We start from the raw sequence: 12944 nt of genomic DNA, 5'->3' as shown, positions 1-12944 counted from the left end.
GGTTAAAACATAAATGTATTAAAGTGAAAAGTATATTAAAAAAAATACCTTACACCAACTTTACTAGTCCATATGCATTCTTGAGTTGTGAATTACAATATGTTTCTTTTCAGAATAATTGGCCAAGCATTCTGTTTGCAATGGCAGGCAGGGTGGTTTTAAGCCTTGGAAATCTTTCAACACAATATGCTTGGGCATTCGTTGGTTTATCAATAACTGAGGTCATCATTGCAAGTATTACAGTTGTTATATGTATCATCATCATTAACATGACTATTTTGGAACATATTTGGGACCATGATTTTGAGTTTGTGAATGGGTGATAGGTACAACTTTGAACTATTTTTTAGACGATAAAATCAACAGAGCTGAGATACTTTTCCAAGGGGTTGCATGCTTTTTGATTGTTGTTTGTCTTGCTTCTGTTGTGTATGTATCTAATGCCAAACATAATCAAGCAAAGCTTAATGGATTAAAGGTTATCAAATTGAAGAATAATAAGATTCTTGAACACCAGTTGAATAATAACAACATTCTTATATATATTTGTAGACATCCGAACTTAAATACAAATTCATACATATTTTTATAGAGTAATAGTCTTATACATTTTACTATAATTATACATATTCTAACAGAATTTCATAAAAAATTAATAAAATTCTTAACAAATAGCATTCTTAAATATACAATACTTGAACAAATACACTTGATCTCCTTGACTGGTCAAAATACTCGACTTGATTCAAACTATTCTTACAAAAATGTGATGTATAATCATAACAATGTAAATTTTGGTAGAAAACACTTGTTCTTGAACTCGATTCCAAGTCTTTCTCATGTATGTGTTCGTATGTTCTTGAACTTACTTGATTTCATATCAGTGGCAACCTTTTCAAAACCTAAACCCATAAAAAACTATGTAAGTAGAATACTACTACAAGAATTTTATCAACTTTAATTCTTTCAGAATTTTATAAATATAAAAAGCAATACATATAGCTTAAAAAAATGGATAATTCTAATAGAATTGACAAATTTTCAAGATAAAGATACTTTTTGAGATTGACTTTATGTATGTTCTAACATAGTGGTCAACTAACATATTTAGTAAAAACGTAAACAATATATCACAAAGAATGCATCCAAAAAGCTCAATACAATCAACCATGTTAAATTGTTACCTAAAATATAATTCCAAAAGAACCCTAAATAAGGAAACTTGCAGTCCCTGCTTTTGCTTTCTCTCCTTTACCAGTTCCAACCTCCAGATCCTTTTCTGATAATCAAAAAGAAATATCAAACTAATAATCCAACTTAAAATTAAAGTTCAGTGAAAATTCCAAGTAGTCTTACTTGATATCCCGTATGACCCGTTGCTAATTGATCTGCTACGTATCAAGTGTTAGAGTTCCAAAAACTACAAGTCAGTAGTTTGATATATGATCACACCAAAAAAAACATATATCCTTTTTTGTCAATTTGAGAACCTTTTACTCCATCAAGTTTTGGCATACACAATAGAACCAAGACACATAACAATCAAGAAACATGAAACCCTTAGGAAAAGTATCTCAGCTCTATTGATTTTATCGTCTAAAAAGTAGTTCAAAGTTGTACCTATCACCTATTCACAAACTCAAAATCATGGTCCCAAATATGTTCCAAAATAGTCATGTTAATGATGATGATATTTATAACAACTGTAATACTTGCAGTGATGACCTCATTTACCGATAAACCAATGAATGCCCAAGCATATTGTGTTGATAGATTTCCAAGGCTTAAAATCACCCCGCCTGCCATTGCAAACATAACGCTTGGCCAATTATTCTGAAAAGAAGCATATTGTAATTCACAACTCAAGAATGTATATGGACTATGAATGTGTGATTTACTGATGCATTTTATCGAATGGTTTATGTGCTGATTATACCTGAGAAAGCTGGACTAGAAAATTGGGTTTGTCATCATTGGTATGGCTAAATTCTCCAAATGTGAAAGCGATTATGACAACAACCAGAAGATTGGTGATTGTGTATGATGGGTTTTGGACCTAAGAACATCCTATGTGCTCATACAAACCCTAATGCTTGGATCTAGGTTTCTCTATTGTACATGCAAGTTATCCAAGACTATAAACCCTAATTCTAGCATTCAAGTAATCATATTAACATGAGAATAGGTTTAAGATGTTACCTTGATTGTTATGTAGCAATAACAATCCCAAATCTCCTTGTATTGACTTTAGAAAGCTTAGAGTCACAATTGTCACTCCTCTAATGGTTCACAAACACCATAAGCAAGAGGATGAAGAGGAGAGAGGATGGAGGCTACCCTAAAACGTGTGAAACCCTAGAAGGTTGCTTGTTTTCGTTTTTGGTCCTTAAGGGGTCTATTTATAGTGAGGCTATTAGGGTTATCTAACAAGGAAACCCTAATTTGGATGTTTAAGCCCTAAGCAACCCATGGACTCATTTAATTAAGGCCTTGGACGATTTCCATATGGGTTTCCCCATAGAATTCGTCCACTCCTTAATTTAAGACAATCCATGGCCCAAATTGCAATTATCTTATAATTACAATTCCAGTCCCTTAAGTTTAATTAATCTCTTTTAGTCACAAAACTAATTACCAATTAATTATTGACTAATATTAGTTAAACAATATGATTTCTCCTTTAATATATTATTCTCATAATATATTAATAAATCATATTTAATCCTTTCTCTCCATAATTCATCCTATCAAGTTGCTTTGGTGAAGGCAACCCAAAAGGACCATGCACCATCGGGTCAAGTACATACCAAAATAGTTATGGACTTAGACACTAATCCAACAGTGTAATCAATTGTGAGTTTTGAATTATCATTCGAAATCAATTGCAGATCTAAATCAATTACGGGACAATCTCAACTACGGAAAGTTTCATCAACGAGGTTAATTAGATGTAACATTTATAATTTGAGAAAAAGAAAAGTACCAAGAACCAATTTTCGATTTGGCTTTGACGCCCCCTTGCCGATAAAAAAAGATAAACCCTAACCTGTCCTTCTCCTTTCGAATTGATATGAGTATCTTGGTCTTTGGTCGGATTCTTGTCTTCCTCGTTCGTCATTCCCTACATCTTTTGTTTTGATCGAAGAGGGTAGTTGTGGTATCGTCGACAATGGTGGCTATGAGGAAGGAAGTGGGTAGTCATGGTGGTCGTATGCGATGAAGATGATGGTGGTGCTCAGCAACCGGAAAAACAAGAATATGGTGGTTGTCGTCGGCGATGAAGATGATGGTGGTGGTCAGAAACCGGTGATTGGATGGCCGACGTGCATCAACCAATGTCTACAATCGGTGATGAAGATATCAGTCGGAGGCTTCTTGATGATGATTTTGTGGGTCAATGTTTCTATACGGTGGAACGAGGGGTTTTGAAAGTGACGGCTGATAAATTAGGTAAAGTACCATAACATAGGAAATATTTTTGGAATTTATTTATCAAATTACTTAAATATCATTATTTATTTATTTAATTATTTAATTTATTTTTAAAATTTGATTGGCCCACAATCATTCCTATATTCATACAATACTTAGTTAAAATATTTGAACATTTTCTCTTTCTCTCTCTCTCTCTCTCTCTCTCTCTCTATATATATATATATATATATATATATATATATATATATATATATATATATATATATATATAATTTGGCCATTACTTATTGCTCTTTAAACCAAATAAAGTGATGCAATAAGTGGTTGCTTAGGGTTGATTAGCTCAAAGGAAAGAAAAGCCTCCGGATTAGATTAAGTACGTACGTAGTACCTAACCGTGATTAATAATTAATTATTTGTGATAATATATCATGTTATCATATGTTTTGACTAAATATTTATATATTTTTGTATCTTTACATTTGACTAATGGAAGCTCTCGAGTTTTAATATCAATTCGTGCATACTCGATAAATCAACTTCCATCAATTGATGTTTTAACTTAATTGCCTAGTTAAAATAAGTTTATAGTAATCAACAATGACTAATAGTTGTGATAATTAATATCGTGTTACGTTAAATTTTGACAAATAAACCCAGACATGTTGGAATGACCGATGAGGTACAAGTTTAATTAAGTTTTAACATTGTATTTAACCATAACTTGCGAAAATATTTTAATTAATAAACATCGAGACTCATCAACTACATGCAGTCACCCATTATTTTTGAAAAAAATCTTGAAACCGGTAATGAAAATTTTAGACGCAACGTAACCAACTTTATCTTCTATCTTGTTTTTTCATTTAGAGAAAAACAAAGATGCTGTATGCATTGCATATTGTTTAGCCGTAATTAGAAGGTTTTTTAAAGAGCCAAGCACTACATGCATATTCTCACATGGAAAGAAAACACCCATGTGTTATGACTCAGTCGTGTCCTTTTCTAACCCTATTTGGTCAATACACGAAGTTGGCCGAGCCCTATTAACATCTCCAAAAGAAGCAATTGATTTAAGAGAGTTTGGTTTCCATAACATTGGTTTGAGCTCAATGATCGATGTTCTGAACTGTATTTTAACGAAATTATATTTATAATATACAAAAAAAAAAAAAAGCAAAACATATTTCTAAACATTAAGTAACAAAAATAGTGTACCGCTTGAAAACGGAAATATTTGTTTAAAATGGTGGGGATGTTTCTTTAGCTTGTAATGGGATGTTTAAGATCTGCTTTTGTTACTTATTATAATTTTCAGTTAAAAGCCAATGTTTTACATGAAATCACGTTTGATGACCACGAACGTGGCGTCATTGACAAAAACAAATTAACTAAAGAAATCATCCTTCATTTCCAAGAAACCAAAACACTATGAGGATAAGGGTTTTAGTTATATACATGCCATCACATTATATAAGGAAGTCGTTGTACGTATAAGATACAAAACAACGAAAAGTCGTTTGTTGTTTGCTAAAAATGTTGCCATTCGGTTATTCGTCGCTAAAGAATGGCTTCTATGACGATATCTCGTCGCAGAGTTTAGTCGCTATACATATTCACATTTTAGAAACAAAAAACAATTACATACTTATTCCAACAACATATTATATACATTGATGTCATTATGTAAACCGGGAGCACCAAAGAAAACATGTCAGATCCACAAACCTATTAGGCCCAGGGGCAGATTTACTATGTTGCACGGAGTAGCATGGGCTACCCCTCAAATTTTCCCGTCAAACGTAAGTTTAATGAAAATTCGTAAAAATCCGTCACGAATTTGTTGGCAATCCATCACAAAGTCTAATATTTGTGACTTTAGTGTAAATTCGTAGGTTTATTGACAATTTTGTGACGAAAACTGCATTCGTAAATGAGTTTTTTTCTAGTAGTGCAACCCTTAAAAAATTTATGTAACCCCTGAATTTTCTTTGTAAATCCGTCATGGATTAGGCCAGAACTTCAAGTATGGCCGTTTGACAACTTATGTGTATTGATCATGATATACATTTGAATAATTACCGTATTTCCAGTCGAGGTCATACAAACTTCTTAACATTATATGGAAGCAATGTACGTTTACATGATGAACATACAATCGTTGGATGTCATTGTAAGTATGTTAATGCAAATATCGTGGACCATACAACTTCATAACCTAATTGCAAATTTTGTGAAGACTTTCTCATGTGATACTTGGAGAAATCCTAAGATTATCATCTAGTGTATCAGGTGGGGTTTCATATATTATCATATGAAATTTGACTTCACATTTTTTAATGGATTAAAACATATTGTACCTCTTGCATTGGATGTTGGAAATATAAACAAGCTTCCGTCACGTCTTCAACTATATGTTGAAAGAAATGTTTGTGCGTTCGGAAGCGCCCGCCTAAAAAATATCCTTCAAAAACAGTGTTTGTCAAAATAAGGGATTATGACTTAAAAAGGTAATATATTTTTTGATTTGTACACATTTAGTCACCGACTTTTTTTTCGTCCATATTTACCCCTTCAACTTGTTAAACTGTACACATTCAGTCCTTATGACCGGTTACTTCAGGTTAGCTGGGAAAATGACTTAATAGGGTAATATATTTCTCATTTTGTACACATTTAGTCCTTAATATTTTTTGTACACATTTAGTCCTTAATATTTTTTTGTTTAAAAATAAGACATTTTTGTATTTGTACTCATTCAGTACTTATGAATGATTTCTTTAGTTTTTTCTTACGACATCTTACGTGGGACAACCATTGATGAAGTGCGTGTGGCTGCTAATGTTTATATGTAACGTCTCATTTTCACAACAAAATTTTTTCATTTTAAATAAGACAAAACTCCCTAATTATAAATCCATTATTAAGAAAAAACGTTTATTCCAAAATTTATTGAAAATCTGAGTAATATAAGAAACGTGGAATCCTCAATACTGTTGACGAGTGTGTATAGTCATGTATTCGCCTTCCCACGATCAACGATAGAACCTGAAAACATAAACAACTGAGTAATCACAAAATTTAGTAAGTTCCCCCAAAATACCCGATACAACAAACATATTATCATGCATAACGGACTCACACTCATCAGATTGGAATACCTTGGCCCAATCAGTCATCCGACTGGAATGCCAACACACAACAGGGACAATCAGTCATCGGACTGGAATACACAGGGTTTGTCGGCATGTCGCCTTAACCTAACCGCTCTTCTCGAGCCTCCGTGCCTACAGCTTACAACCGATCTGCACCAGGTATCTTGGCTTACAACATATAGCATGATCACCTCAACCTATCTCGCCACCATATGGCTATCCCACTTAAGATGTGGGAAAAACCTAAAGAAACCGTTTATAAGTGTTGAATAAGTATAAAAACAAAAATTACTTATTTTGCAACAAAAAAAAATATTAAGGACTAAATGTGTACAAAGTGAGAAATATATTACCCTATTAAGTTTTTTTACCGGCTAACCTGAAGTAGCCGGTCATAAGGACTAAATGTGTACAGTTTAACAAGTTGAATGAGTAAATGTGGACGAAAAAAAATCAGTGACTAAATGTGTACAAATCAAAAAATTATTACCCTTTTAAGTCATTGTCCCAATAATTATGCATGAGAAGTTGGTAGGCAGCTTCCCGATCTCTCTCTTATATATTTTTCCTTTTTTGCGCCTCACATTTTTGGCTTCCTAGTTGCATAGTTTTTCAATCTTGTCCGCCACTATTTTAGCAAAGCTTACTGCCGCTTGTAGCACCATGTCAAAAGTTCTTGAAGATGAAGTTGAATAAGACATTTTAAGCAAATAGTAGAAAAGAAAATATTGTGTGTTACAAAATAATATATTAGATTGGTATTTATAATAATTCTTACAATTTTGCTTTCTAAAACCAATATCATGTAAAAGAAAAATCGAAATACCCGACATGTGTATCCGTTTCACTTTCTTTTTCATCAATTACACACACGGGCACATGGGTTTGATTCGGTACTCCAAAACATCTCAACATTTGGTACTCACTCTCACCAACTAGACTAACAGCCCTTCATCATTACCCAAAAGAAAATCTCAACCGTTTATTCTAATGCCACGTGTTGACTTATAACTGGATAACTGTTTGGTGCTTACTCCCTCTATAACTACGCAATATGCCCACAACGCATCCGTATCTCAAACTGGAAACTTTTTCACTTCACCAAACAAAATGTCGTCGGAGACGTCCAAAATCACGTCGGAGATAACAACAGCCGCCGATTACGGCCTTAATCACAACGAAACAGCGCTTATCTTAGGTTTACCAGGGGATTCACGAGGTCGAAAGTTGGGAGTAAAGCGACGATTCTCGGAAACGATTGATTTGAAATTAAGCAGCAACGAAGATTCCGAAGCTAATCAATCGGATACTGAATGCTCCGACGCTACAAAACCGCCTTCCGAAACGTAAGTTGTAATCTCTTCCATTAATTATGTTCGTTGTTCGGAATTGTAAATCGACACACTGTTAGTGTAAGTAAAAACTCAGGGGAATTAGAAATACATAGACTGATACATTCATATGAATGTTACAGAGAACGAGTGGTCGGATGGCCACCGGTGAACATGCACAGGAAGAACGCCGTGAACAGTAATTTTAATTTTGTAAAGGTGGCGGTCGACGGAGCACCATATCTGAGAAAAGTAGACCTGGGATCATATACAGGCTATCAACAGCTTCTATTCGCTCTAGAAGACATATTCTCCTGTTTCACAAGTAATTATATGATGACGAGTTGATGATTTAGGGTTCCAAACTATCACACAACTTTATTTTCTATTAAAATATGATCGTCACAACATATCGATTAAAATTACAGATAGCGTATTGAATGAGAAAAAGTTGATGGAAAAAGAATATGTTACAACGTATGTGGATAAAGATGGGGACTGGATGCTTATTGGTGATGTTCCATGGACGTAAGTTCCCCCAAACTTGATAAACTCATACGAATTAATCTTCCAACTTTTCAAAATTAATCAACGGGTTTCTTTATTTATTTGTTTAATCAAAAGGATGTTCTTCGATACTTGCAAGCGAATAAGGTTAATGAGAAGTTCAGAAGCCATTAATGGACTAGGTGAAAACGAAATCTTTATACAATCTATTACGAAAACGATGAAGCCTTCACATGCGATTATAACTGGGTTAATATTTTCCTTTTGTCTGTTTTTGATTCAGTTCCAAGTAGGCAAGAACACCTTCAAAATTCTCCATCTTTAGCTGTTGAAAAAGGTATTTTTCATCTGTGATCATGATCCATGGGTGTAAATGATTCGAGTTTCTTCAATTTACTACGTTCGCATATGATCGAAGGGAAATGGATATGGTATATGACGGTGACTGTATACATATAAAAGATAATTTTTTTTAAGCGGTTGAAATCCAGTTACATATATATACGTTAACAGTCGTATGTTTTCTTGGATCACACCGTTTTACATTTAACACACGGATAATTGTTCACGATGTAAAGAGTCTTTTTTTTCTCAATCTGTGATTGAGATTTATTATTATTTTTTTAATATTTTGGGAATACGATTTCTCTTTATACGTTATACGAATTGTAATATATAAATCTATGGGTTAAAACAAGTTTTATGTTGAAAAACCGTGTATTTGCATGTTATGATTAGTTGGGTGACATGTCAGCAGCAAGTTTCTATGAAAAAGTCAAAGTAAATTATAGTGGGACCCATGTGTCGTTACTTTCAATAATAGAGCATTATATATTATATATGAGTCCGTTGAGACGATTATAACACCAATCGAGAAATAGTGAAAGGAGAAATAGTGAAAGTTATGAGGTATGAGAAGGTTAAGAGGAGAAAAATAAAAAAAAAAGAAATGTCAGCCAATCAATGTTTTGGTTTCAATATTTATTTATAACGTCAACAAAATATGTTATAACATAAGAAAGAAATAGTGTTTATGGTGTTACGAGCATTTATGAGACGTCAAATAAATTCGCCCTTACCGTATGCTGTTGCTTCCAATTATATATACATACTAATTTACAAGTGCCACATGAACAGTACTTTATTGTCATTGGCGGTATTTTTCTTTTTCTATTTTGCTTTTTGATAATTATATTTTTTATCTGTCTTTTCCTCTTTGCCCGATGTCATCTGCTCACGGCCTACTGCCGATAGAAATGTGCTTACTGTCACCGACTCAACTTCACTATCTCTTATACCTTCTTCTAATTATTCCACCGCTTAATCTAATACTCATTTCTCTCTGAATCTATCATGGTCAAGGCCTCCAGAACCTTCTACACCGCCTCTCTGAAATACCCCCAACTGATCGTCTCTGCCTCCTTTAAGCCTCCATCCACCGCTATGCATGTATACAGCTCTAGAATCGGTCGCCACCGTGGAACCGTCGAAGCTCCAGACGCCCTTCTGCCGGTCTTCACGACCTTCGTTTTGCTGGAAATCTACTTGATAGTCGACTGTCTAAAATCAAACGGCGGTCGCATCCCTTCTCTAAAATCGAGCAGCAACAGGTAATTTATCGTTTTATAAAGATTTACTAATTTTTCTGATTCCTCCCCCGATTCAAACCCATTTTCACAAGCATCTTCACTGGAATTGGAATTGGAATTCACAGCAGTTTGTTTCTTATATAACCCTCGGCTCTTATCCAGAAACCTTCGCAGTACCTCCTTTTATATATGTCGTCGTCCTCCGGTGGCTTCCCGTTTTCCATCCCTGATTCCGCCAATTAGGGTTAGGTTTGTTGTTGTTGTTCTGTCCTGGACGACGTTACAACAACGGCTCTTAGGCCGGTCCTTCATCCTGTGAATCAAGTTGTTTCAAGGTCCTCTGGTGTCACGACGATCGATTCCCCCTTCGTATCCTTCTTGACTACCATCAAAATCAAATCTTTTGCTATTAGAATATATGGAAGGTTTCAGACCGACTTGCACCAGCAACACAGAAGACTAATGTTACTATGATTGAAAGGGTAGACTTCCATGATAGCGATGCTTTCCCCTGCTTTCCCTTTTTCAACTTAATGAAAAGGTAGATATTGGTTGAACTAATTTTTGGATTTTGTTTTTTACCAGTTATCTAATATTTCATATTTATGATGTTTATAGTTACGGAATAATGTATGTGCTTCTATATGCAGGTTTTATGTGATATATTGGCGGATAATAATGGTATTAAGAAACTCCAGGTAAATATTAATGGTGTAGGTCATAAGATTACATTTTTATTTATTTTATTTATAAAATTTTAAATTTTCAACCTGTTAATTATTGTGTGAAAGACTGATGTATTTCCATGTTACAATGACCAATTATTTTCTCTTTTTTATACTTGAAGCATATTTGTTACAGATGTATGTCATTGTTCTTATTCTTTACATTCTATTAATCATCAAAAATAATATTGATGTGATACAAATCTTGGTTAATTTGTTTATTTTCAGTTGTGCTTCCTGCTTATTGTGTGCAGGGGGTGTACTCTGATCACAATCGACAAGGGCTGTTGTTTCTATGGGTTTAGGACTTCAAAGATTTATGTACAACTTCCCCAAATTATGTTAATCTCTCCTCCGATTGAGCCCCACCATATACATAGGACTACTGATGCCAATTTTGCCCTTGCCCTAAGATCTGGAAAATCGTTTCAGTTGGAAATTCGTTGATGTGTATAAGCCTTTCTTTAGACCCCAAAAGACGATCTTCGTTTGCCTAACTTGCCACCAGATTCCGATACTATACAAATTTTTCGACTTGGGAAAGGTCTTTGGAAACCCTCGATGTATATGGTTGCCCTGTTGCTGCTGTAGAGATATATCCAAATTTACGAGGGATCAACCGGTAAATCACACCGACCTTACTGCATCATGTTTTGGTTATGGTTTTTTTCAGTTCTGAATTTCAACAGTTTCGTTAGTATTTGGATTTAGATTGAGAGTTTTTAAGCTAATTCGTTGTTTCTACTTTTAATTTGACATTTATTTGTTTCAAGGATTATTTTGGCCAATATGGAAAGGAAAAAATATTGGTTATGTTGTTCTTCAGTAGAAATGAAACCCACCAAGCAATTCAGTATACATGTTATCTGTTTACATTTTCAGACTAAAAGTTTGAAACTCTCAGCTTTGTTTTTCTTCATCACAGATTCTCGCTGTTTTCTGTGAGCCGGGTGTGGCAAAAGTGAATGTCATCTGTTGGATTGCAACACAGATAATGAATAAGGAGAGTTTAAGCCGTTTGATAATTGTAGTACAAAATCTCCTTATGGTATATCTTAATAGTTATTTTTTTGGGATTATTGGTCAGTGATTTAATATACTGTGGTGTTTATGTTAAAGAAATACCACTTTACTTTATTTATGTTCGCAATTTTTTTTCAGGGGGAGAAATGAGACCACTAACTTAGAAGAAAATAACAAAAAAATTCATACGATGAGGCTGTTGTGCTATTTGTCAAGGTATACTTTTCATTTTATTTTGATAAATCAATTAATTATAATATGATGCTATGGTTTATTTCCTTTACTACAATGTATTTTCACTTATACTATTGGCGGATAACATTTTTTTTTACCTAGGTTCTCTTGCAATTGATGTAGAAGTGATCTTTACTTTTATAAAGGGTAAATTTGTCATTTTTTGCTCAATTATTCTGCTATCTATCTTTACAATGAGAATTTGTTGGAAGGAATCTAATGTTTAGTCATTCCACTTTCCAAGTATACCAAAAGAATGAGTTTTACCCATAAGAATTCAACTGCTTTGAACCCATTTGGCTCTATAAATGACAACTCAGTGATGGTTGTAGATTTGTTCCAGTATTTATCAGTACATTAACCTTTGGACTTTTCATTTTATTTTTTGCTTAAGACTATTTTACGTTTCTTCTTTGCTTCCATAGGTACTTTAGAGTGACCTTAGAGATTTGGTTGGGAGTTGATGTATGACACCATGGTTTGATTTATATTTTGATTTGTATCTTATGGAGGAAAAGAGGTATTTTATGTCTCATGTGTAGACTTTTTGTATATACCTTTTTTATTTGTAATATACTGACATTTCATGATGGTTCTATTTCTATTGCTCCTCAATTGAAAGAGGTTGATAAATGTGTGAAATGATTCAGAAAGAAGAGTGAAATGGATTTCAGTGGTCTTTGACATATTTTAACGTATTTTTTTGAAGTAAAATATGAAGATATCAATTTCCATTCCATCTTTGTTGGCCAAATATTTGATTTTATAAGAACTTTTCAGTAATTTTCCATGTTTGTAGATGTTTGGACTGCTCTAAACCTCGATTGTTGATTACATGCTTTTTTACATTTATTTCTCATTATAAGTTTTGCATTCACTGATTGTGTTTGGATTCCAACCCCGCAAAGCGGGGATTCTTCCCTAGTTTTATACAAACTTACATGA

At 33.7% G+C, this 12944-nt stretch overlaps 2 protein-coding genes across 10 annotated transcripts; one reads left to right on the top strand and one right to left on the bottom strand.

Moving 5' to 3' along the window:
- Positions 1 to 567: 567 nt before the first annotated feature.
- On the bottom strand, positions 568 to 3118 carry LOC128126035 (ureide permease 2-like). The gene is made up of 5 exons (XM_052763733.1): positions 3047 to 3118; positions 1702 to 1950; positions 1357 to 1627; positions 1185 to 1279; positions 568 to 902 (listed from the first exon to the last, which is right to left on the bottom strand). Exons 1-3 carry the CDS (start codon positions 3116 to 3118, stop codon positions 1502 to 1504), a joined length of 447 nt encoding a protein of 148 aa, XP_052619693.1. The 3' UTR covers positions 568 to 902; positions 1185 to 1279; positions 1357 to 1501.
- Positions 3119 to 7659: 4541 nt separating this feature from the next.
- Positions 7660 to 12597, top strand: LOC111910248 (auxin-responsive protein IAA1). 9 transcript variants are annotated; one of them, XM_052771721.1, is made up of 9 exons: positions 7660 to 7936; positions 8065 to 8246; positions 8350 to 8449; positions 8546 to 8610; positions 8712 to 10038; positions 10180 to 10558; positions 10668 to 10715; positions 10997 to 11364; positions 11668 to 12597. In XM_052771721.1, exons 1-5 carry the CDS (start codon positions 7701 to 7703, stop codon positions 8780 to 8782), a joined length of 654 nt encoding a protein of 217 aa, XP_052627681.1. In that variant the 5' UTR covers positions 7660 to 7700; the 3' UTR covers positions 8783 to 10038; positions 10180 to 10558; positions 10668 to 10715; positions 10997 to 11364; positions 11668 to 12597. The 9 variants fall into 9 exon arrangements, with proteins under 9 accessions (XP_052627681.1, XP_052627686.1, XP_052627684.1 ...); XM_052771726.1 differs by having other exon boundaries at positions 10143 to 10558; XM_052771724.1 differs by having other exon boundaries at positions 8712 to 10558; positions 11668 to 11790; positions 11904 to 12597.
- Positions 12598 to 12944: the final 347 nt, after the last annotated feature.

Source organism: Lactuca sativa, chromosome 5 (genome assembly GCF_002870075.4).
Source record: "Lactuca sativa cultivar Salinas chromosome 5, Lsat_Salinas_v11, whole genome shotgun sequence".
Lineage (NCBI taxonomy): Eukaryota > Viridiplantae > Streptophyta > Magnoliopsida > Asterales > Asteraceae > Lactuca > Lactuca sativa.
The sequence above is the reverse complement of the archived record's forward strand: the minus strand, read 5'-3'. Positions and strand labels throughout refer to the sequence as shown.

What these genes read in the sequence shown, in the direction of transcription:
- LOC128126035 (XM_052763733.1), bottom strand. Translation starts at nt 3,118, where the DNA reads ATGACGAACGAGGAAGACAAGAATCCGACCAAAGACCAAGATACTCAT. An exon ending in ATTCGAAAGGAGAAGGACAG is followed by an intron (nt 1,951 to 3,046) that starts GTTAGGGTTTAT and finishes CCAATTTTCTAG; the next exon opens with TCCAGCTTTCTCAGGTATAA. An exon ending in TCACTGCAAGTATTACAGTT is followed by an intron (nt 1,628 to 1,701) that starts GTTATAAATATC and finishes GTTTGTGAATAG; the next exon opens with GTGATAGGTACAACTTTGAA.
- LOC111910248 (XM_052771721.1), top strand. Translation starts at nt 7,701, where the DNA reads ATGTCGTCGGAGACGTCCAAAATCACGTCGGAGATAACAACAGCCGCC. An exon ending in CATATTCTCCTGTTTCACAA is followed by an intron (nt 8,247 to 8,349) that starts GTAATTATATGA and finishes TTAAAATTACAG; the next exon opens with ATAGCGTATTGAATGAGAAA. An exon ending in ATTGGTGATGTTCCATGGAC is followed by an intron (nt 8,450 to 8,545) that starts GTAAGTTCCCCC and finishes TTTAATCAAAAG; the next exon opens with GATGTTCTTCGATACTTGCA.